Source organism: Neodiprion fabricii, chromosome 3 (assembly GCF_021155785.1).
Source record: "Neodiprion fabricii isolate iyNeoFabr1 chromosome 3, iyNeoFabr1.1, whole genome shotgun sequence".
Taxonomy (NCBI): Eukaryota; Metazoa; Arthropoda; class Insecta; order Hymenoptera; family Diprionidae; genus Neodiprion; species Neodiprion fabricii.
Window position 1 is genome coordinate 6,624,611 of NC_060241.1, and position 25,119 is coordinate 6,649,729.

A 25,119-nucleotide genomic window follows, 5' to 3' on the forward strand; every position below is an offset into this window, starting at 1 on the left:
GTAGAAAAAGAGGGGAAAAAAAAACTGACTCGCGTCATCGGTTTTTAAAACTGATTCAAAACTGCCAACGTAACAGTTTAATCGCAGCCACACTCGGAGCAGCATAAACTGCTGATAAGTGTCTGTAATCTCTCGATGGATGAATATTCGTCGGAAATGGAGAGGCGACAGCTAGCCGAGATATGAAACGAGTGGTAGCGTATAACGTGAAATTAACAAATCGAATGTCCCGCTACGCAGCGGCGGTTTTTTTCTAAGAAAAATACGACGACGAGATATAAAACGAAAGAGAGACGGAGAGTGGATATGCCACATTGGCATTCGCCGATTTATGATGAGGAATAAATAAAGCGCATGTTTACTTACGATCGGTCGTATAATATGACGGAATAATCCGCGCCCAGGTTAACCCAAACATGTTGAAGGCGTGATTTCCGTTGGAGGCAAAAATAGACGGTCGTAACCTTAAATTGTTCGGGTTGTTGATAGTCGATCTCGTAAATAGCACGGGTTCCATCACGGTCGAGTGACACTTGACGCAGCTGGTTATTCCCATTGTAATTAACCTCACAGTAACTTTGGTCGAGTGACAACACCAGGGGAAAATCTTCGGTAATACCGGCGCCAGTAACCTCAATATAGAAAAGTGAATTACCGGGCTTTGGATTTGCTACCGAAAACTCCGACGGCAACGACGATTCGTCGACTAATTTCACCGAGGCGATGCTAACCGGCTTGCCGGGCACTCCGAGCGCGTTGCCGCTCGCTAAGTGAAATACTCCGATAGTAATAAATAGAATAAAAGTTGTCCGAGCTCCCGAGTTGATAACATTTTGCGCCATCGTGCGAACACGGGTAACGAGCAGCAACTTCACCTCGGTAAGGATTAACGCATATACTTATAACCTTCGTTTCGGACGGTGCGCCTGCGTAGCTGGCCTTTACGCATCGTCCAGAAAACATCGACCTATTCCGTCTACCTATCTCTCTCTTTCTCGGCCCCTTGACGCCCGGCCACCCTTGACGCCTCTGACCGAGGATGCCGGTGGTCATTATCATCGCCGTGTTAAACCCACGTTCAAAACACGACGACTGGATCGGAGCGATTGATTGCTGGAACTACTCGATAGCGATGCGATACGAATTAACGTGTGTCTGTGTATAGTTTCAGAGTCGCAGCGATTTGAAAATCTTATTCTTATCCGGCGGAAGCCAGTTGCTGATAATCCAATCTTACCGACGGAATTACTTCTATGGTAATGCAGCTCGCTCGGTAAGGCGCGAATCCAGGGGATGTTGACGGTTAGTGTTCATGAATTTCTGCAGGTGTCCGGTGCGCGAATAATGGACCTCGATTTTTCAGTATAAATTCAGGTAAATAAATATCTCATATTTCTATACCGTCGCAGCAGCAATTTCATGTGGTAAATATGTTCTACATTATCTGCTGTGGTGGTAAGTACGGATCGGTGGCAGAAATTTATTTATCGTTAACCGATGATTTCATGAATTCATTTTGTTGCAAGTAGAGTTATTTGGTTTGCGGTTTGGTTTCTACAAACTTTAAAGAAATAAACTTATTTCAAGCATCGGATAATTTTGTTGATTCAGCGTGTGTAAGGTGAAATTTTTATTGCGGAAAATCACGCCATTATAAAGTTATTTTTCAGCTAGTAGCTGTAAAAAATATTCGATTTCCTCACTTATTGTCTACTTCCAAGGATGGTACAGACATAAATTTCAATTTACAGTAGCTAATATATTTTACTGCTGAAGTAAGTAATGATACATTTCTTACAGTCTAGATTGTCAACACGCAGCGATTCCAAGAATCATATCTCGATGGCCAAAATAAGCTAATGCAGACTGTTGAGATCGGAAGAACATTTAAGATGACGATCGATGATCGTAGATTTTACTGACCATTTCAATCAAAGGTGCACAACATCGAACCCGAAGTACAAATTCTATTTGGCCTAGAAAGTGGATGGATCCGAAATCCGAATCCGATCTGGCATCGTAATATTTCGGTGTAAGGTTGACACTGTCTCTGGGAAGCGAACTTACCGATATCTTCACGGCCGGATTCACCGAAGATCAAGCCTCTCAATCCTCCGATGAACTCAAATTTTCAGATCGAAAAATATGTTCTTTCTCACTGTAATGTGAAAATCAATTCTATTCTAAGTGACGGAGAATTGAATTATTTCATCACCTACAGAGCCATTCGTTTTGATGAAAAAAAAAAAATGTTGTAATCGAAGGCAAGATTCTCGAAGAATTTTCCGCGGGTATCACAATTCTCCCTACTAATGCGAAAGAAGTGATGAAAACTTGCGAAGAAAAATCAGCTACATTTGGATAAAATGTTATTTTTCAATATTTGCAAATGTGTGCGTAACTTTGAGAATATTTGTTGGATCGACATGAAATTTTCTGTGTATATATATAGGTACTTGAATATATATTATTAGAATTTATTGACATTTATGTTAATTAATTAACGAGTAAGCATTACGCATATTTTACAAGGTACGATGAACATAGCACGAATTCCTTTATTCTTTTCTTTATCGATGTATAAAACACGAGCCGTATTAAAGTTTAAAATTCATTCGTTCATCCGGTTCATCATTCATTCATTCCATGTGTTAATTCTTGAAAATGATATATATTGTTAAAATTGTAAATAATTGTGTTTTCATCGATGCACTTGACTCTTGGATTTCACTGAGTTTATTTTGTTTCTTTTAAATCGTTTCTCTTCAATTTTTGCGTGGTTTTTGTAGTTTTTGCTTTTTAGTTTCGAAATGTTTATCTCGATGGTAACTTTGCTTTAACAACACATTAGTCGATCTTTGATATCCGATGTTCGATTACCGAGACGGGAACCTCCGTACCTCGTTCCTCCAAGAGAGTCGTTGTTCAAGAGAGCCGTTTCTTCTGAATATAGTGGAAATTGATGAAGAAACACACCACGTGTCCCCACTCCATGGATCAGATTCTGATCACCTCTCGTTGTGTCCATTTGGCGGGTATATTCGAATCATTCAAATATGTACACTGCGAAAATCCAATTAAAAAAAAATCCATTTTTGAGAAATCCTAATCGCGTATAAGCCCTTCGAACGAAAATCACAAAGTTATAAGAGAAATAAAAACCGTCGTTTTTCGTTGGTCACAGTATGTCAATCGCGAAATGAGGTTCTACGTAATTATTATTAGAAGTTAGGAAAGATTATTGGGAATTGATGATACTGCAAATCCAAATTTAACGGAATCTGGTTTAGTTTTAATATATTTTCAATAATTTCTTACCCACTGCAGTATTTAAAATTCATCCGTCATTCGTCAAGTCAACTTTCGCTGAAATATTTATAACTATTTTACACAAACATGTAACTGTGGAATAAATTTTTTTCTGATCAACTTTTAAAATAAACAAAATGCCTAGAAGTGTTACTTATACATGTATTATGTATTACGCGATATAACGGTAAGACAAAAATTCATTGTCTCAACTGAATCGTTGATTATGTCAAAAACTATAATAGTATCCATAAATCTAATAGTCATGCCGAAGCAAATTGAAAGAATAATTGTTAAAGAGACAAAACAGCACACAAAACTGCTTGGTATAAATCCGAATTTTACTTATTTTTTACTTATTATTTTTTACTTATTATTTGAACAATGTTTTGTGATACTTAAAGTCCCAAAATGTCGCTAGTTGTTCTTATCTTAAAGTCGGAATCTGAAGTCGAAGAATGATGAATCTAAATTCTAGGGTTAATTAAGCTTTATACTTACATGGATATGCAATCATCGTAAATGATATTGTGATGTTATAACGATCACGCTTCACGCGCAGATCAGTTTATTTGGCAATTAATCGACATATTCAATCGATGTTTTTTTTTTAAATAGCACCTAACTGCGAGAAAAGAACAACCGCAAACACGTGAGACGATTTTTTTAAAGAGACGTATCAAAGTGATAATTTTATGTTTCTATTTTCACTCTCAGGAATCATTTAATACTGTGCACTATTTTAATTTCGATTACTCCTATTATTATTATTATTATTTTTGTTGTTATTGTTAGCTCCGAATTAATCAAATCGGAACTACCCCCAAGCCCGTGGAGGAGTACTAATAGGTCTGATGTTTATAGATATTTGCCAAAAATTGAAATCACTTGAAGGTAACGTCATACAAATATTGAAATTTGCCTGAATTATTCAATTAGACGTTATAAAAATGATATTGTATGCACTAATCTATCGAAACTTGTTATTTATTGTCTGTAATTTGCGTTGAATTTGATTGAAATTCATTTTTCGACACGAATGTTACGTACATGGTCAAGGAAACTTGACTGAAAATCTCAACGATTGTGCGAAAATTGTTATATTTTGACGAAAATGAGAGAAAAAATAATAAATATTTGCAGGGCGTTGTAGGAATTAACGATGAATAGCCCTTTTGCAATACGAATTTGTCGATATTCGTGACCAAGCGGTTTTTTCGATGAAGAATTCGTTGGAGGAGATCAAGGAAGGAATAAATGCATGGTTAGGGTTCGATTACGGCGACGTTTCGGTGCTTGGAAATGTTATTTTATAACCGAAACGTCGCCCTAATCAAATGTCAATCAGGAATTTATTCCTTCCTTGACCTTCTCGGAAAAATTCTGCATCGTAATTTATTAATGAAATGCGGAAGATTTCTGTGTTATTTTGGAAAGATCTTGATAAAGAAATTAAAGAAATAGTTTCCATGCCATCTCAGACGCGATATTCCGAAATTTTCTAGATTTTCGCCAACTACTCTGTATTTCTTTACACTTCTTTGAATGTTTCGGATAATCTCAAAATCTGTGCGGAGTTTCGAAAAGAAATTTTTTATGATTATTTTGAAAAATATTTCTGCAAGAATTCCATCCGGGTCATGTTGTAAATTTATGGAAAATACATTACCCTGAGTTTTTTAGAGTAGAAGGTTATAACTTGGGCCCATGTTTGAAGTATACGTGGTATGTTTGCCCTCAATAATTCCAATTGATTATTTATTCAACTTCTTCAAGTTCTCGATGCGTATGAAAGGTGCCTAATTGAAAACCTATAGCTGAGTTTGCTCAGAAAATAAAGCGCCAATATCGAGGCACAAATACAGTCGTGTAAATTGAATCACTCTAATTTCGCGACATTGAATTTGCGATTAATTAATTAACCGTAAAATAGGTTACAAGTACAGGTTTTATCATTTATACACGACCCACTTGGTCCAATATGTTCACGGACATCAGACAGCGTCTCCGAACTTTAAGGATGTCACATTTGAAAATTTATAAATAATTTGAGTGATATTACGAAGACTTCAATAGTTGTTTGGCTGTGAATGAAGAACGACTACGTGATCTTTAAAGACCCCTACAGGCGAGCGGTTTGAGTGAACACTTACCGGTAAGTAAATTTTTAATATTTTTAAAACTCGCCGAGCAACTGAAAAAGAATGGAATTTTCAATACGATTTATTCCGATTTCTTTATCCGACAATTCGAATGAAAACGTGTTTGAAGAAGGTGGATCCGAACATCCCAACAACTGAAAAAGAATAGAAACGGAACGATTAGCAGAATTATGGATCCCGTTTCTTTGGTTTACCGTTTTAATCATGTTTTATTCCAATGAGTAACTCTTTGTTTTAATCCGTTTATTCGTTTATATTCGATTTTATCTGTTCTTTTCTATCCCGTCCTATCCGCGACAATCCCACCCAACACAGCCTATTCGTTTCGATCATTCAATTGGAATAGGGGATTGCAATTTCCAATCCGATTCTGTTCATTCCATCCGAATCAGTTGGTTTCAAAGAATACGATTCATCCGAATCCGATTCGTATTTTTCTTTTTTATTCGAAACAAATTCATTCGGATGGAAACAACAGAATCGGATTTGAAACTGCAATCCTCTATTTCATATGAATAATTGAAACGAATAGGTTGTGTTAGGTGGGATTTTCGCGGATAGGACGGAATAGGAAAGAACAGATAAAATCGAATATAAAGGAATAAACAGATTAAAACGAACAGTTTCTCATTGAAATGAAACATGCTCAATTCGGTAACCTAAAGGAACAGGATCCATAATTCTGCTAATCATTCCGTTTCTATTCTTTTTCAGTTGCTGGGTCTACACCCAGAGAATTTGATGGGAAAAATTCATGTACTTCGTACAGTAATTGTAAGATATTCTGGCATTATTGCGATCTATCCTATATTTATAGTCAGTCAGGGGTAGTATAAGTATATAACAAACCAGTATACATTTCTCTCAGTGTATTCAGTGTTTCCTGTGACGTATGCAGATGAATATGATTGAAAAGGGAATATTATACGTGCAAAGATAATATTTGGTGTTACTTATAAAACTTTGATTTTAGTACTAGGAGAAAAAAAAAAACAAACAACATTTAAGTTATTTTCCAGCTGTTTGAACAAATTTGCGGCCTTCAAACGCGAGATGATGCAACGATGTTTCCTAGTATTGATTTGGTGGATACAAGCAGGTGAATATACTTCCAAGAAAGAATCCTAATTGTCATTAAATGAATAATCAAGGTTTTCGTCACGCATGAACTGGCAGTTTATTTTAAATGCATCGTTTAAGTTTCTTTTATCAGTCATCGTTTATTCACCATTACGACAAAAGATAATGGAAAAAAAAACAACAAAAAACGTATCGAATAAAAGTAGGTATATCATCTTCAATCATTCGTGTTTCATTGTTCAGTACAAGATTATAAACACTCCTGCCGTGGAAAGAAGAATCTCAGTATTTTGCCAATGGTCTTGATCGCGGTTATAAATTCATCGCAATTAAGTGACTATCCCAATAACCGATCGCTAAAGTAGATGATAATGCTCCATAAATCAGCCCATCAAGAAAGTGTTCAGGTACTCAAAATACGTCTTGTAATATTTCCAGCGCAGTCCTCTCCGTGTGCACATCGATACTATGGAAATGATCACACAGTGTGCGTGTGTAATTCAACATATTGCGACAGTATTCCAGAATATGATTTTTCGAGTGCCAGTTCGTACATCCGATTCACGTCTGACAAGGCCGGCCAAAGGTTCGAGAAGTCTGAGGGTTTTTTCAGTTATGAAACGACACCGGAATGTAGTACCCGATTATTTATACATTCTACAAATCTCTATCAAACTATTCAGGGGTTCGGAGGCGCTTTTACAGACTCAGCAGTGATGAACATAAAATCACTGAGCAAAGATGCGCAGGAAAATTTACTCAGGTACATATATACCGACTCAATTCCCTCCAGTTCACATCTAACAAGACTCTTTCCCGTGAAATAGTCGTTGCGAAATCTGTTGTCAGAAATCAACTGCGAATAACAAGTATTGTAAGATTAATAATAAAGAAAAAGAAAAAAAAACGTCCATATTTTCAGCGCGTATTTCAGCATGAAAGGGAGCAGGTACAACCTGGGACGTGTTCCCATTGGTGGCACTGACTTCTCCTCCAGGAAATATACCTACTGCGATAACGCCGTTGAAAAGACGTCGAAACTGAACTTTAGCCTGACAGAGGAAGAATACGAGGGGAAAATTCCGTTGTTACAAAAAGCTCTTGAACTGAATCCGGAACTCAGATTGATCGCAGCGTCATGGACAGCGCCACCATGGATGAAGACGAATAATGATTACGTTAACGGTATGTGTCTTTCGATTTTTGAATCGCTTATGGTAGTGTGTCTGTAACGTTGAATCGGGCCACTGATAAAATATTGCAAATACAGTAACGTAGCACGGGAATGTTCACTAGAAACTCATGGAATTTATATTTCCAGGATCGTTGAAGGAAGAGTACTACCAGATGTACACCGATTACCTCTTAACGTTCCTGGAAGAGTACCGAGACCAAGGATTGGGAATGTGGGCGATCTCGACAGGAAATGAGCCGATCACCGAGTACCTAAAATATGTCCGTATCAACTCTATGTCGTGGACGCCAGCCGCCATGGCGACGTGGGTTTCCCGTAACCTAGGCCCAACGTTAAGCAAGTCAAGACATAATCAGACTCTGATATTCGGTCTAGACGACAATAGAGGCCACTTGACCTCTTTCTATGAGGAATTCCTGAGTTACGAATCTTGCACGAATTATATAACCGGGACCGCTATTCATTGGTATCAAGACGACACGACTTCCGCAAGTTTGCTCGATCAAACCCATTATAAGTTTCCCGAAAAACTCCTCGTGCTGACCGAAGCCTCCATATGTGAGTTATAACGTAACATTTTGTGTACGCATAACCATGTGTCTGACGCTTATGACGTACCGATTGTTCCCAACAGTACCTGATAGTACAAAATCGAAGAAACCTGTCTCTTTGGGGTCTTGGAACCGAGGGGAACGATACATGCTGAATATAATTGAAGTACGTATTTAATATCAATACTGTCGACGCGACGGTGAGTTTGTGTTGAACAATGCGAATTCGAATCAGGATCACGTGATATCAATGACCAAACGCTATCATCGTTCGTACACCATGCACGGTATTAGCAGGTACGAGAGTTTCACCATTCATTCGACAATATGCAGCCGTCAACGAGAGCTCGTTCACTCAAGGAAATTATAAATTTGACAGTTGGAATTGAAATTGCGAATCAAAACGACTTAAGTAAATGAATGAAATAATCTTCGGGACAGCGAGGAATCAACAAAGATAACAGATATCATATGGAAACCGTTACGAATTACTTGAAATCAGGTGTTGGTGCTAAAAAATCTCACGGCAATTGTTGAAAACAATGTAAAATGGAGTGGGTCTTGCGGTTAACATCAAAATATGGTTTCAGTTCGATAAGATTCTATCAATTTCCACCTCATCAGCCGCTATCGTTGATTTCCAGTTGACCATGTCATTTCCACTTATGTTCAGTGGTTTTTTTTTACTGACTATGATTCTTCCCAATCCGTAAATCAATGAAAATCGCCTAGCGTGATGAAAAATCAGGGGTAGCATCGGAAATCAATGGAAACCGCTTGGTCTAATGGAAATCCATGGGAATCACATGATAAGGTAGAAATTAATAGAAAGCAATCAAAATCAATGTTCATAAATAGGAACCATTCATTTGATTTGCAATAAGTGAACTGCTCTTGGTCATTAATATAAGCATTTGGTAAATTAACAATCGCTTCCCTGTAACGCAATTCTCAATTGTGAAGAATCTGGAACACTGGGTCGCCGGTTGGCTGGACTGGAATCTCGTTCTAAACCAAGATGGCGGACCTTCGTGGGCTAGAAATTACGTAGACGCCTCAATTATCGTGAATCCAGTCGCAGATGAATTTTACAAACAGCCGATGTTCTACGCCATAGCCCATTTCAGCAGCTTTATCCCGCGGAATTCCGTAAGGATAGAAGTTTCTCAATACAATAAATCCACTGGTATCAAATCCGTGGCTTTCCTAACGCCGGACAACGAAATTGTTGTTGTGATCTCCAATACGTAAGTGAAAGACCTCGTGTTATGGGAATAAAAAAAAAATTATTTCGATACTTTTCCACCATAAATATCCCGTGCTCTGGTGAAAATAACTTGTACGCCTAACTACGAATTTTATTTTACGATCAAGGGAATTAGAGCGTCGAAAAAACCGAAAATGCACTTGTTTCGTGAATAATTTAGGAACAAATGGATGCCAGTAAAAAAAATCCTTTCGCGCAATGTTCGTTAATAGTGTCGAATAACGGAATACAAATTTTTTTAATCTCATAAAGTTAATATTATTAACTCAATGTGGAGTCAAAGGTTAGATGACGTTTTGTACATTTGCTTCGTTTTGCAGCGACAGCTTGAGTTCTGCTGGACCGATTTCAGTCAAGTTTCACTGAAATGCTCTTAGGACTTGTAGTTTTCGGGCCGTACTCGGAGAAAGAAAAGACGAATCAATAAAATTCAACCATTTTCATTGAAATATTAATTTTTCACTACGATTCGAAGCTTTGTTAATTGATAATGAAAAAATTAAATTTTTCTGGCAACTTCCGAGCAGGGTCCAAAAATGAAGCACGTAAAGAAGACGCTGTTCAAATTTCAAGACGATTGAAACCTCCGTTTTCGATAAATCGTGCAAAAATGCTTCAAAAAATGAAACGAGAGAAAAGCTCTCTCAAAGTTTTGGATGCCTTCTCGTAACGATTGCCAGTGCTTATTACGATCAAAAGTTTCATTCACTGTAATACAAAGTTTCTAGTCGTAAATAGGCAACATTTCTTTTTGGACATTGGCATAAAAACCTGATTTATGTTTATAATCCTGTAACAGCCCTCAGTTTTTGGTTTTTGCTATGTACACCGACTATCAATTCCGCTTGGGTAAAAGTACCGCCGCAGGCTTTAATCCGTCAAACAGTTCTGGTAGAGAGTGGCACTAATTGATTTTTTTGATTTTTTCCACCCTGAAACTGTCGGTTTTCATTGCCATTCCATAATATATCATCAGTTCTTTGTTAACTTTTTTTGTGAATTTTTTTATGAACTTTAGAGTCCATCATCTTCTGACCGTGACCCACAAACTCTTTTTTGCGTACTACGAAGTCTTCTCCATATGGCTGTTTTTGCCAAAATGGCTTTGAAGGTTTTTGAATCACCATCGCCAATGTAATATTTGTATTCAACTCCGTATTGCTCTCAAGTTGTACTTTTGAACGAAATTCTAAGAATACTATGAAATAAAAAGTTTTATATTGTTTGGGTGCAAAATTGTAATTACATTCATAGAAAATTGTTGATTTTGATAATTTTTCGTAGAAATTCGTAATTTTCCGTACAAAATATCACGATTTTTGACGATTTGCTACAATTTTCAACAAACTGCACTTTATCGTACTTTGGCGTAGACATTATTTTCACTAGAGCGTTTTCAAGTAATGGGATTTTTTTTTTCAGGTCGACTAAAGAACAGCAAGTGACTATTTATGATTTGCACAAAGGACATATTTCTGTCCGATTAGAAGCGAAATCATTTCATACTCTAATCTACAAACAATTACTTTGTTATTAAACCAATTGTGAATATACGCTGCATAGAGAATGCAAACGAAATGTACGAGGCCCTGAAAAAGAAGAAGGAAAAGAGAAGTAACAAAGTTTCAGGAACGCTACTTTTAAGGTCCTTAAGTCCTAAGTACGGTGCACGTTTAATATTATTGATACTAAAATACGTATTTATTTTTTAACATCAAATATCGTGTTTTGGACTGTGAGAATGTTACGATGCTACTTATATTCATATATCAGGCAAATATGTTCTAAGAATATTCAAGTAACTGTCTCTAAAGGTAATTTATGCAAGATGTCGTGGAAACGAGACAACTGTCAAAATTTAATATAACTGGATGTTCATGTATTATATTACCCCCACCCCCTCTCCCAATTACTTGGTTAATTGATAACTTGCCGGTGCTGATAGTAGACAATTTATATCGACGAATTACTTCAAAGAGACTTATATTATGTAAATTATTTGATTATTATAATTTTGAAACGAGAGCATCATGATGTAACATTGTTCGATACATTTTTATGACTTGTTGCTAATTTTTCTCGGTAAGCGAATTCTCCGTGCAAGTGAATTATCCATCAAGTTTCCATCACTCTATCATAGAATCATAACTAGCGAAATTATTACAATTTAACAATAGTAAATTATTGTCTTCGTGCAATATTTTTCCGCCATAAAAACTCTAGCTATATGATCATTTGCCTTGATTTCGTAGGCTAACAAAATCTGATAATGGATTTAAAAAAATGAACGAAACTATGGCTTTAAATTGTGTAAAAACTTTGACTATTCGTTTTAAAATGGTGGGGAAGGTGAGGTAAGTGATGAATGAAAAACTCAGGCTGGATTATGTTGAAAAAAGCTTTTTCTTATAATTAAAAACTATATACGTACTGAGTTAGCGCAACGCCATGTCATTATTGAGATTGCATAATTTCTCTACACACCGAAATCAGCGGATAAGTTTTTATTTCGGTTCTTAAGATCTATCTTGAGCTTCTGGTCTCGTATATGAATCAACAGAATATATCCGCAGAATGATTTGCAGAATGTAATTTGTATACGATAAACAAAACAAAAAAAAAATGCTCAACTCTCATAATTGCCAAGATATTCAAATCTTCCGGAGGTTACATTGAATTCTGCAATCTTCATTATCATTATTATGTTTCAGTTAATTAAAGTTCTCCGGGTATAATAAAACCAACGCCTCGATAGTTGAGTAACGAGCACTTTGCTTACGTGAACAAACAAAATTTCGATTTATTATTAGTCGTAATCGCAAAGTAATAACGCAATCAGCCAGGCCCCCAAAACAGAAGTCTCATAATACTGACCTGGATCAAAACTTGGACGCAATAACAGATAGTCGGTAGAAAAGCTCAATCCTGGCGAAAAAAGTTGAAAATATATTTCGAATCGCTGACGGAGACTTCGAAAATAGATTTTTAAATTCGATTTAAAGATTTGTACAGCGGTCCGAAAAGTTTAACTACCATATTTTCTATGTTTCCCTGTAAGTATTTTGAAATACCGTGCGTAATTTTTTTAAGCAAACCTACAACTGTTGTAGTTTCGAACTATAAGCACTAGAGACAGTTCAAATTTTTAATAGTTTTATTTTACAATAAATTCTTCCATCGGGCGAGTTTATACAAAGTTTTATTGCCGCACTTTATTTTACTTTACTTATTTCCGACTCAACCGTAAAGTTAACTTTTCTGACCTCAAAAGAGGGACAAAAGTGGCATATTTTTTCTTAAAACGCATTTGCGGGAAACATGAGCCCAATTTAAAAGTCCCAATTTTCAAATAAATATTCCGGCCAGAGTTGAGTCGAAAATAAAGTCTTACATGTAACGCAGGAATAAAAGTCGACTTTATTCCCTTGTTACATAATGTACTATTTATTTTTGCAGTATAGAAAGATGGTGAAGATATATACAAGGTTGATTCATTTCCAAAGGTTTTACTCACTTGTACAGTCACGCAAATATGTTATTTAGGAAAATTATGTGTTTTTCAACAACTGGAATAAATTTATCCATTCTGTACCATAGTATTTTTATCTTATTGTTCTCGTTTTATTTCATTATTATTATTATTATTATTATTATTATTATTATTATTATTATTTTTGTCTTATTTTTTTGTTTATCACTTTTTGAAATCGAACTCGTTGAACTTGATTGTTACTAGACATTGAATGTGGTTGTTTTTTACCTTCATTGACAAAACTCTCTCTCTTTTTTTCTCTTTCTACACATAATTGATACCCGTTACGCGTTACAATATATCACAGGATTATTGATTTTTCAAGATCAAGTACACTGCGACGGAATGAGTTTTATTAAAATTATTTTTCCTCTTTTTTTTTTTTTTTATCTGCTCATTTGGTAATTTAACATATGCCCGAAGCAAATATAAATTATTCTAAAAAATTTGACGGCAACCATAGCAACACCTATGAAATAAATCATATCTCAAGAACGTTTGCAGTGAATCATCACTTTTATAGCACCGCCACGGCCCGTTTTTGCTGTCTCGAATGCTTCGTGCGTTTGCTCGATGTCGTAGTTGTGCGTTATCAACGGTTTCACGTCAACTTTTCCACTTGCAACGAGATCCAATGCGGTTGGATAACTGAAACACAGATACAACATTGTCGTCAGCATCAATGTGCATGATACGAACGACATTCGCGTTGGATTAGATTTTTTTTGATTGCAACTTTTGTAACGATCGTTATAGGAGTAGGTATGCTCGGATGATCGAGGAATCGAATTTCTGCAGATTTCTGGATATACGAATAACATGTATGAACGGGAAAAAAACCAAACGAATACTCGAAATGACTTGTCAAGTGTATGAAAAAGCTGAACTGTGTTACAAATTTTGCGAGCAGTGCAGTAAAGCTTATCCAAAGCTCAATAGGCGAGGGTGACTTTAATGGCAAAATTGTATATCCGACTTGATCTATTCTTTATGGAAATGCACCGAGAAAAATTTATAGTTGCGATCGATAGACGAAAAACTTAATTCTGGGTACAAAATGAAAATGTGTTTTGCAGATGAAACCAGAAAATCTATTACGTGTTATTATTCTTTACAGTTGAGGTAATCCGTACTTTAGTTTCCCTTGTAACTATCACGGTCATTCAACGTTGATGCCAAAAGCAGAATATGGCATTAAAAATTATAATCACACCGAACCATTAACTTGTAACACATTTCTTGTAATCAAAGAATATTTAGATCGTTATCGCAACGACACCACGCATTTCACAAGAACCATTAAGTGAAAAAATTAAAATTTTCCTAGGCGTGATTAGTGGATAAGCACGATTCCAACTCACCAATTAACGTAACGGAAGACTCCTCTGATGTCGATTTCTCGGGTCAACGCTTGGACGAGAGGAAGTTTTACTTCAGGTGGGCCCATTCCGACGAGCACAGCTACGCCACCCGACTTAGTAGCCTAAAATTAACACCAGCAGTGATTGAGACTGTAAATTGATTCTGGAAACTGATGACTCGTATAATCAACCGTCAAAACTGACCAGCAACGCCAAGCGAGTCGAGGATTCGGCACCTGAGGCATCCACCGTCTTGTCTGGTTCGCAGCCAAACAGATCGTGAACTTTCTTGACCAGGGTTGCTTCGTCGTCGGATCTTTGGACCAAAAGCGTCGCATCGGCGCCGAAATCCTTAGCCACGTCAAGTCGGGTCTGTACGAGGTCTGAAAATTCATTTCAATTGGCTGTTTCACGAATGTTTTATTTCGTATCTAAAGAACGAAACGGTGATATTTAGCAGACCGAACGTCCGACTGCGCACGCGCAAGTTTTCTTGGATATTCGTGAAAGCTGACCAGTCCAAGCTCGTACAGCAGTTATACCCTTACCGACCGAGCAGACTCAACCTTTTTCCTCCTGTATTAAATAAAAATCAACAAAACGAGCTCAAATTTCAACGGTGAATCGTTCTGTCGTAGTTGAATTCAGAAAAATGACTCATATTCTGGAAAACATTTAAAAAAATGAGTGGATTTTTGACACGTGTTATTATTATTGTAATTTTTAGTTTTCGTTCAGCGATTTCAATATTGTATGAAAACAGTCCCGCGAAAGCTTATTTTACTTCTGGTTCTTTCCGGAATCGCGGAAATTATCTCCACAATGCACTTTTGGCCTCCGAAATACGGGAAATGTGGAAATACTAACGCGTGTCAAAAACCGCAAATTTTTTTGACGACTTTCAGGATATGAGTAACTGTCCCGAACTCTGCTTCGAAATTTGAACTCTTTCCGTTCGTTTCTTTATTTAATTTAGAAAGAGGAAGGGTCAGTTTGTTCGGTCGGTAAGAGTAGGACTGCTATATGACTTTAAGCTTTAACTGTATAAAACGCGGCTAATGGAGGTTATGTGGGCGATGAGAATTTTTAAGAGTAAAGCGAATCTCAAACGCTTGATGTCACGATTCAGAAAGGCTTGGCAAACTTTTAATTTTGAGGTTTTGAAATGTATCTCATTTGCCGTTCCCATTAAATTGGCTGCTCTGATTTGCAAACGAAAATATTGTCGCGGTACGATTTCGACGACTAATCGAGTTCGATTCGTTTGCGCATGCGAAGTTTGTTGCTCGGTATGCTAAGTTTCACCGTTTCCTTTTGATGTGAAGTAAAATTGATAAGCATTTATTTGAATACAATACAAAGCGTGAATATTCTGTTAACCATGCCGCAGAATCTGGCATATTGTTACAATATTAATTAAAATAGCCTGCGTACTGTTCAACGGCACTCACGATTCGGTATAACCACGAGGCAAATGAGCGTCTGCACTGATAAGAATCACCCTTATTTTGAACCAAGACGAGTAATTAATTTTTATGAGTTACTATCAGTAATAATTTATTCGGTAGATTCCTGGTAAGACGACAATATAATATGCTTGGTGTTTATTGCCCGTAATAAAGATACTTATTGCACGAGATAAAACTGCTTGGTAACATAACCGATGAACGAACATTTCAATAACAAATACTATTAGTTTAAACCTGTAATAAGACTTAAAAAAAATTCACGTTTAAAATTAAATTAAATCACGAAATGAAAAAAATGTTGGGAAATATCCTTCTCCACTAACCATTAACCATTAATCGTAATTATCTGTAGATAATTTTCAAGTTTTCGCAGTCTTTTGAGAAAAATGAAACGGCCGGTATAATTCCAACCTGTGCTCTGTCACGGGGAAGTAAAAGTTGGAAAACGGTCGGTGCGTACAAGTCCCAATCATTTATCACTCCGAAGATAGCAGACGTGGTTCGTTGGTTGACATGCACGTGGTTCATCTGAACATTCCTAGTGAATACTACGAGTATCGGAGTATTATCACGAGATACTGTGAGTGAAAATATGCATGGAATCCTCCCACAAGCGTTCAGATAAAATAAAAAAGAATAACGTTGTACGCACCGACCGTGGCGATGATGTGGAATCTACGTAGAACGAAAGGTTTCCACTAATGTATCGGAAACGATGGAGCTTGGAATGGTTTTTTTCTTTTTACTAACGGATATCACCAATGACAAATTCGTAATATTTGTCAAAATAATTCACACTTCGAGAGATATCATTTAAACCGTCCGATGGTCAGATAAGCAGAATTGCAGAATTCGTCAAAGAAGAAAGTATATGTATATTTTTGATTTTGATTATTCAGCCACTTGGAAAATACAGCTTTATAAATATTTGACTAATTATTTTCAACGTTCACGAAGATCTAAGTAATGAAGAAGATTCCTAGAGTTACGCTATTTTATATCTGCCTCTCGATACAACGATGTAAGAATACTTTTATTCTTATACTTCCAAAGAAAATTAGCAACGACATTTTGAACAACTATAAATCATTTGTATTAGCTATTAACTGGACTTGAGTTGTAACTTCTTCTTTTTTTTTCATTCTGATGAAATCTGAGTGTCAGATTATGTCATTCTATAACGACTTATCGAATTGGAGAACGACAACCGTTTTACCTCTCCAAGTTTTAATTTATTCACCCAAAAAAAAAAAAAAACATTTGCACGTTTCCGTCTCCAGACAGTTATTATCGACCATTTGGAATTATTTTACTACACGTGTAAAGTAGCTCTATAAATTTTACCTAAAAATCCATACACGCGCAGACAAGTTGCGCTCGAAATAATGAAATATTGATGCAATAGACGATATAAACTCTCTACAGTTAAAGATGAAAATTCAGATTTTTGGAAAACGGATTCAAATAATCAGAGAAAAATCGTTCCTGGATACATTCTGGCTTATAACCCGTTTGATCCAACCGCATTCCTGCCGCCATAAACACACGGAGACTTTGGCCTGCCGCACGGTAAGACTTTCCATTTCGTAAAACTACTCGAAACCCTCTCTGTACATTATTACGCGATTACATAACGTGGAAGCAGCCTTGATTTCGCGATATTCAAGGCCAGTCACCCGAAATTGTCACTGTAAGAAGTTCTAGGCCAGGAATAAAGCGTGTTCCGATTTCAGGACGTGAGTAATTGCTGTTCGTTAATGCCTACATCGCATCTAGGCTTCCAAATGGAATTCGACCCTACCTGTAATCACGGTTTTTGTAGCTCCGAGGGATTTCGCGACCAGGAGAGTGACCAAGCCGATGGGTCCGGCACCTAGAATCAGCACTCTGGATCCCAGGGTGATTCCGGCCCGCTGACAAGCGTGGACACCGACTGACAAAGGCTCCAGAAGTGCGCCTTCTTCGAGGGAAACATGATCCGGCAACCTGCGTTGAACAATCGTGTTTTGTTAGCTATTCGAATGTCGTTCGTGACACGGTGGGTGAAACGAAGGACGATTCTTCCTTAGGATCACAATTCAAGTTACAAACAAGTCATGATTGGTATTCCGATATAACTACCGAACCCATATAAATATCAACGTACAAAAGTCACCAATAATCAATAAAACATCAACCTCATAAAAGGCCGAGATTCGTTACTTTGCCGAGTTGACAGTTTCAAAGAACATGATTACTCGTTCGGAAATTGCCACACGGGATTGCACAAAATCCGGGCGTGACTCGGCGATTTCGGCGATTTTTCACACGGTCTAATCCGTCATGCACGTCGTCATGTTTTCTGGCATAACTTTGTTGATTCGAAATCTGGGTCACGTAGCTCAGCATGGTTTACATATTGTGTAACGAGATTATTGGCATCGATCCATAATGGGACATTAAGCCGCTTTAAAATAGTATGTTTAGTGGTACTTTTCACAAAGCAGTTCAATTATACTGGAAGTACCGTCGAGTATAGTGATCAAGATCTCTTGTCAGATCGATACTTTTTATAGCCTATAACGTAAAATGCCGTGTATCTTAGATATGATCAAACGATTTTCGAAATTACGTGGTAAAATTCAATGTATAAGTGTCGAAAATCACCATGAAAAAAATCTCAAACATCACTATAAAAGTGGTGACAGTAATAATCATTTTTTATGATTGTGAAATCTACTTAAATTGCATCTGTTTTGATCCCGTAATTACATGTACACATCTTTTGTTTGAAAATAAATGTGAATAGGTAGAATAACGATATTCGCCTGTTAGATTATCGCAGAATTTCGACTAATTTGTAACTTGGTTTTGCGATTTAACTATTTTTCCTAGATATTGGTTTGAGTGAAACAGTCCTCAGTGGGTGCTTTCCCTCTGGCCAACTCTAAATATTGGTCGTGAACTTTTACCATTCCTAAACTTGCCAGTTGGCAATTTAACTCAACTAAAAACTCCCTAGGGTAGAGTCAGACGTAGTTAGGTTATGTTCCAAGTTTGCCGCCAAGTCGTTCACTTTCGCTGCAATTTCTTTTCCAACACTAACACCGATTTTTCGTTTAAATATCTGCGTTTCTCCTTCGTTCATGGCTGAATCGAGAATCAGCTGATTGTACTCGACTCAACTAAACTAAACCTAACTCAACTCAACTCAACTCAACTCAACTCAACTCTAGGCTTAGGTTTTGGAACATACCCAGCGCCTGCAGAGCGCACAGAGTCATTCCAACCTTAAAATGTGGTTCCATTCGACTCGAACGGCGGCCATGTTTGTTGCGTCAATGTGGTGCATCTGTGTTTTAGTTGTTCATAGGCTATTCTGCCAATATTTTATTCCAATATCAGACTCATTTTTGATTTACCCCGACTGTTTCTGCACCCACCACAATTGTATCCAAGGTACCATTTCCACCCAAAAAATGCTCAAAATATTTCTTAGTTATCGAGAATTTAGGGGACGAAAGTCATTCACAGTAGCTTACATTCATGTGTCGTGTAATACATCCATACTATAATCGTCTTAAAGTCAATTAGTGCGAAGAGGTCGATGAACTGGGACTGCTAAGATGAGTTTGACGTCACGTAGTAGGTCACCAACTGCCATTATATTATTCTAGGTCTCGGCCACGGTCGACCGATAGCTCTGGGCTAGTATCAGAAATATACCGGAGTTCGGGCTCAATTACTTCCACAAGGTTCGGTAACGCGATCGGTTTGGAATTCCGTCCTTATTTTGGCAACCCTGACAACGAAATTGGCGGGAAAAATTTGAATACTCGATACGTTACTCACTTGAAACAATAGTCGGCGGCGTGGGTGTAGAATCGTCTGAGATTTCCGTGAACGGGTGGCGTTGCGCAGAATATAACTTCGGGGCAAAGGTTGTATCGTCCGCTTCTGCAGAACTCGCACACACGGCAAGGTACGCCTGGTTCGATGGCGACACGGTCGCCAACCTTGAACCCCATTCACCGATTTAGTTTCGCTATTTATCACTTTCCTCATACTTTACCACGAGCGTGACATTTTCTACAAACGTAAGCAGCTCAGAGGCAAATTAGTCGGACTTTAACTGGTGGAAAAAATTTTCTGTTTGCATGATTAATTCTAATTATAATTCAACACATCTTAAGTAAGTTTAAATTGTCGGAAATTTGGTATCCAAAATAATTTTCACCGTTTAGTGGTTGTTTAATTCGAGGTCATGAACGATGACACCTGTTGAATAAAAAGTTTTTTTCCTACATCGAATCGAGCTGCTCCAATTTTTGTACCGAATTCAGTAAAATTCGTCAGCTTCAACGATTCGAAAGAAATATTTTCCAAACTGCGAAATTAAGCTGTTTTAATTATTGTATCGACTTGAGTGAAATTCATCGGTTTTGACAGTGGAAAGTTTGAAATCATCGTAAATCTTGCAGATATTCGGTATAATTTTTATCGATTTATTTTTTTTTTTTGTTTGTTTTTTTAATTCAAGTTTAGGTATAAGTCGATGATATCGATTGAATTGAAAGAATATTTTCCCTTGCGTAGAATCAAGCTGCAGTTTCGTACGAAGAAAATCTCTGTATGCACCAGCGAAATTGAGTACCTTGAGGTTTTTCACATTCTTCCCAAGCTTGCTGACAATTCCGGCTGCTTCGTGGCCGATGATCATCGGCGAATTAACTACGAAGTCGCCTATTCTACCGTTCACTAGGTAATGAACATCGGAGCCACAAATCCCAACGCAAGACATCTCCAGCAGTACCTCTGTGAAAATTAGCACTTAGTAGCGAAAATTGTCGAGTTAACCGAAAACCCGATGTTCGTCACTAAGGAGATCAGATTTATTCAACACAAATAAAACTGTACACACAGTGAAAAGATACTTGTTGATTCGACTCGTGTTCGTTTGACTGAACGAAATTTAACTAACAACGAAACAAGGCGAAAAGCGATCATTTTCATTTCCGAATCGAAACTAACATGAGTGGTGGATAAGTTGACGCGAAATAATTTTTCCAAAAAGTATAACAACTCGGTAAGTTGGGTTCGAATACTCAAAAATGAGAGAGAGAGATAGAGAATACTAAAAAAATCATTTCTCTGTGTGTGTATGATACAGAATTCCTTGGACAGTATGAAATTATGACATGATCGTTGTCTCGTGCGTATAATGAAGACAAGTATTATGGAGTCGTAAGGATACAATTAATATCAATGTGTGAGATTTCCGATTATGACCGATGGTCGTGTAGTACAAGCGTGTCGAGTAAAACGTGCGGTCAAAGTGAAAATAGTTTTGTTACAGATATTGCATTAGGCAATATCGGAATGTCTATAACGGTCAATGGCTAAAAATATAACACGAGTACGTTTCGCGTCGATTGCCATCGATTGGCTTTATAGAGATAAATCTTCGTACACTGATGGAATCAACGCCAGCCTATACAATTATGAAACCGATCTTTGAGCTGTGTTATACCTCAGCCGCGTGCATAACTAACTGGACATAGCTGCGTTTCAAGGATCCCTCCTGTATCTGACATTCAATTTTTTAGATCCGATAACCGAGAAAAAAAATAACAGGAGTTACCGCGCGCTTAAACGAAAAGAAATACCCGTTTGTATTTCGGTTGCCGTCGATTTTACGAAAAAAAAATTCTTGCCGTTCGGAAAGTAAAAAAAAAAAAAAAAAAAGGAGACGAGGAAAAAACGAAGGAACTTCCAGACACTTATTAAGAAATTCGTATTATAATATTAAGACGCTGTTGTCTTATTTGGCAAATAAAATTATATAATAATATGGATATATCCTTCAACTAATACGGTCTTACCGTATCTAGAATCAAGATAAATCTGTCATTCGTTTGTCACATTTTCTGCAAATAGAATTACGCGTTAATACGGACATTTTGTTCGAACTGTATCTTGCCGTATCTGGAATCAAGATAATCCCGTCATTCATTTGTTACTTTTTCTTCGATCGCAAGCTACGTGAAAAAAGTTTTCCTTGTTTCGCCAAACGTCGATAAAACAAATTACTTTGCCCGTTAAATATGCATATTTGTATATATTAAATGTAAAACTATCGTTATTAGTTGATCAAGAGTTAACCTTACGTCAAATTAATATTTAATTAATACTTCTTTTTATAACGATACAAGCTGTAAAAATGTTTCGCGGCACTCAAGCCTACGGAAACCGTTTTACGATTAACGTGTTGGCGAAATTGTTATTTTAATCAATGAAAGTGCGGCCGTCGCGTAACGGACCACGTGGCTCACAGCAAGAACTTACAGTTGGCGGTTATCAGCGTTGGCCGTGGCATACAAATTGCTATATCGTACGTATACGTGTCGTAAAACGACTGAGTACACACAAATTTTATCTTTGCGAAATTTGGTAAATTTTTCGAGTCACAGGCATTAGCCTTGCGGTGCGTAGGTGTTGTAAGACACGCGTATCCGCATTCGCTTATTGATCTTTCTGTTACACGAGTGTTGCGGCAAGCTGACGAAAAACGTGTACAAGTTACGTTGGAGGAAGGAATTATAAACCGACCTTGAAGCGTAAAAAAGCGACGCGTGCTTCCAAATCATTACAATATTCAATAATTGCCTCCAATACTTGTTTAGACGAGTCTCTGCAGAAAATTTGCTAAAAACTTGACGAGTATAGTGTTTCTTTTTTTTTTTTTTATATAATTTTTTTTTATCTCCTTATCTCGTACGTTTGCCGAGCGTAAAGTCTTGTAAGTCGGATTGTAATGGTACCTAATCAATAAGCTGTACGTCACACGTGAGTAGCAGACGAATCACAAGTCCGTAAATAAAAGGCTTACCATCATCTTTCGGCTCTGGAATGTCAGTTTGTTCCTGAAACGTGAAGTAAAGAAAAAATGCCTCTATATTTAAATCTCGGAAGGAGCTTACTATTTAAGTAAAACGAAGAAAAAAAAAAAAACAACAAACGAAACAAAACCAAAAGAAAACGATAATCAGGAAAAGGAAACGTTTCCGTACGCAGTCGATATTTGAAAAATATGGAATTCTTTCTCTTTCTTTATGTATTATTTTTTTTTTTTAATTTTAATTTTTTTTTTATACGTTTCCCTCTTTTGTTTCGTTTTTATTCGGGGATCATACGATGTGCAAAATTTGCGCAATTCGCCAATCCGCAAATAATGCAATCCCAACAGCTGAGAATACACGTGTCTATTCGCGGACGTCACTGCCACCTCACTACATACACGTACAATTCAGCTCTCAGAGCGGCACACGCTAAGAAATCGATACCGTATTCAGCTTCCTACACAGGAATATAGTATATACTATACGCAATATTTAGGTCAGCATTGAATTTTAATTTGACCGTATCGGGGTTACGAGTGTATAAATATTATATACGTATGTAAGGTGTCGCGGCGCAGCTTCGAAAATTCTAAACTCGACAGAGACGCGTCGAACGGTAAATAAATAATGATGAAAAGCCGATGTAAATTAGCGTAAACGCGGAACTAAAATCGCGTGTAAAAATCCCACCTGTTACGGTGATTATCGATCAATCGTTAACTTGCTTCGCGAGATTGTACGATCATTCTATAAAAGCGAAAAATTTATCTAATCTAAATTGTTGAACCGCAGTTATCTCGAAATCGATTCAAAAACTGTATTCCTGAGATCATTTATCACCATTAATAGCCACAGTTCTATATCGATAAAGTCATTTTCTTCGTTCCTCCGACATATCGAACGTCAAAAATTTATCTCGTTGCAAATCAGGCGAATATACGAAATAATTGCGGACAATGTTGGCGAGGAACGTGAGTATGAAAAAAAAAATGAATTAAAAAAAAACAAAATCAAATTTTCCAACACGTTTCCCCCAAGTCTCTGAAAAATTGTGAACACTACTCACCAGTCGGAGGTCGTTTATTTTGTAAAGCACCGCGGTGAGATTATCCTTGCCCATATTGCTCGGCGTGTCTTAAGATTTGAATGCTGGTGCAGCACCGGCGGATATCCTCTTCGAGTGCAGTTTTTACTCTGAAACCCGTCTTATACGAGGCAAGTGGCCGTAGTACACGTGATGTTATCACGGTTTCCACCACCCGACAGCAGCAGCTCTCGACTTTCGTCGACTCGACACAAACCGACGTCGAATCGCGCGCACGTTGCGACCAACGCGGATCATCTTTGAGGTTCCTTTGTTTTTTTTTTCTTTCTTTTTCTTTTTGTCCCTCTTCCCTTTCGCCCCCTCTGCTCTCTCCCCCGCCCCCTCCCCGCCAATGACTACGCGCTCGTTCCTTTTATATTCACGCCGCACGGCGATACTTTGTATAACCGTTTTAGTGATTATACCTGCTGCTTTTTGTTACTGGATGCTCCTGCACGGTAGGCAACCATACGTGGTTATGCGCATGCGCAGTACGCTGCGGGTCGGATCTCAACGCAGAGATGAAGTAGGCTTAATCCGTCCGGATGGACGGAGGATGCAGTGAGAAGAAGTTCAACTGTTTATAAAGTAACTAGAAAATCCTGGGGTAGAATATTTTTGGAATTACAAAAACCGATCTGGTACAAGTGACTGATTGTATTTGTGAATATTATATTTTAGACCTAAACGTCGAATTATCGATGAATCAACGTCAAATTATTGCAATAGTTGTAGGAAAATACAGTACGAGTGACAATGATGAAAAAGAATAGTAAGAACTGGTAGGAATTTCTGGTTACAATTACAAAACTCATTTCCAATTTGAAATTGGAACTAGACTGAGAAAAATTTCAGTTGTTATAGTAACTAGAAAAATTGAGTAAAACAGGTATCGTTGAAAAAAAATTTTCGAATATTGTTGGAATTACGAGAAACTAAAAATTTCTCTTAGTGTATATTTTTCGGTTGTGACATAAAATGACAATATTTAAGGTGCGTAGAATAATCGCAATTGCAGAAATTTCTTTTGGATGCAAGATCTTGTGGCTAACGCGGTTTCGACCTTTACAAAGATCAAGAAGAAAGAATTGAATTGATGTTTTACGTTACATCAGTACCGATTTCCAATTTTTCGCAGCATCCCAACGTCGAGAAAAATACTTTGCAGAATATCCGGTACTTCGGTAAAGAGAAAATTGTATGAAACTTCTCGCAATTGACAACATTACTC

At 37.3% G+C, this 25,119-nt stretch overlaps 3 protein-coding genes and 1 long non-coding RNA gene across 9 annotated transcripts in view; 2 read left to right on the forward strand and 2 right to left on the reverse strand.

Annotated features, from left to right (window-relative positions):
- Nucleotides 1-874, reverse strand: part of LOC124178575 (unextended protein) — a 50,546-nt gene extending 49,672 nt beyond the window's left edge. For all 4 annotated transcript variants that reach the window (XM_046562014.1, XM_046562016.1, XM_046562015.1 and 1 more), the window contains exon 1: nucleotides 367-874. In XM_046562014.1, coding sequence (XP_046417970.1) covers nucleotides 367-842 — 476 coding nt within the window. In that variant the 5' untranslated portion in view covers nucleotides 843-874. The remainder of the gene's footprint in view (nucleotides 1-366) is intronic.
- Nucleotides 806-3,469, forward strand: LOC124178586. 2 transcript variants are annotated; one of them, XR_006869851.1, is made up of 3 exons: nucleotides 806-879; nucleotides 1,166-1,374; nucleotides 1,801-3,469. It is a non-coding gene; the product is annotated as an uncharacterized LOC124178586 (long non-coding RNA). The 2 variants fall into 2 exon arrangements; XR_006869850.1 differs by having other exon boundaries at nucleotides 1,166-1,273.
- A 1,809-nt stretch (nucleotides 3,470-5,278) lies between these two features.
- On the forward strand, nucleotides 5,279-11,448 carry LOC124178576 (lysosomal acid glucosylceramidase-like). Its single transcript, XM_046562017.1, has 8 exons — nucleotides 5,279-5,464; nucleotides 6,511-6,570; nucleotides 6,990-7,314; nucleotides 7,474-7,736; nucleotides 7,873-8,304; nucleotides 8,381-8,463; nucleotides 9,261-9,544; nucleotides 10,987-11,448. The coding sequence occupies exons 2-8, from the start codon at nucleotides 6,525-6,527 to the stop codon at nucleotides 11,099-11,101; spliced, it is 1,548 nt and encodes a 515-aa protein (XP_046417973.1). The 5' UTR covers nucleotides 5,279-5,464; nucleotides 6,511-6,524; the 3' UTR covers nucleotides 11,102-11,448.
- Nucleotides 11,449-12,700: 1,252 nt separating this feature from the next.
- Nucleotides 12,701-24,135, reverse strand: LOC124178580 (sorbitol dehydrogenase-like). 2 transcript variants are annotated; one of them, XM_046562022.1, is made up of 8 exons: nucleotides 23,871-24,135; nucleotides 22,795-22,828; nucleotides 20,560-20,720; nucleotides 19,758-19,921; nucleotides 17,728-17,912; nucleotides 14,662-14,840; nucleotides 14,458-14,579; nucleotides 12,701-13,744 (listed from the first exon to the last, which is right to left on the reverse strand). In XM_046562022.1, exons 1-8 carry the CDS (start codon nucleotides 23,922-23,924, stop codon nucleotides 13,585-13,587), a joined length of 1,059 nt encoding a protein of 352 aa, XP_046417978.1. In that variant the 5' UTR covers nucleotides 23,925-24,135; the 3' UTR covers nucleotides 12,701-13,584. The 2 variants fall into 2 exon arrangements, with proteins under 2 accessions (XP_046417978.1, XP_046417979.1); XM_046562023.1 differs by lacking the exon at nucleotides 22,795-22,828.
- Between the last annotated feature and the right edge of the window lie 984 nt (nucleotides 24,136-25,119).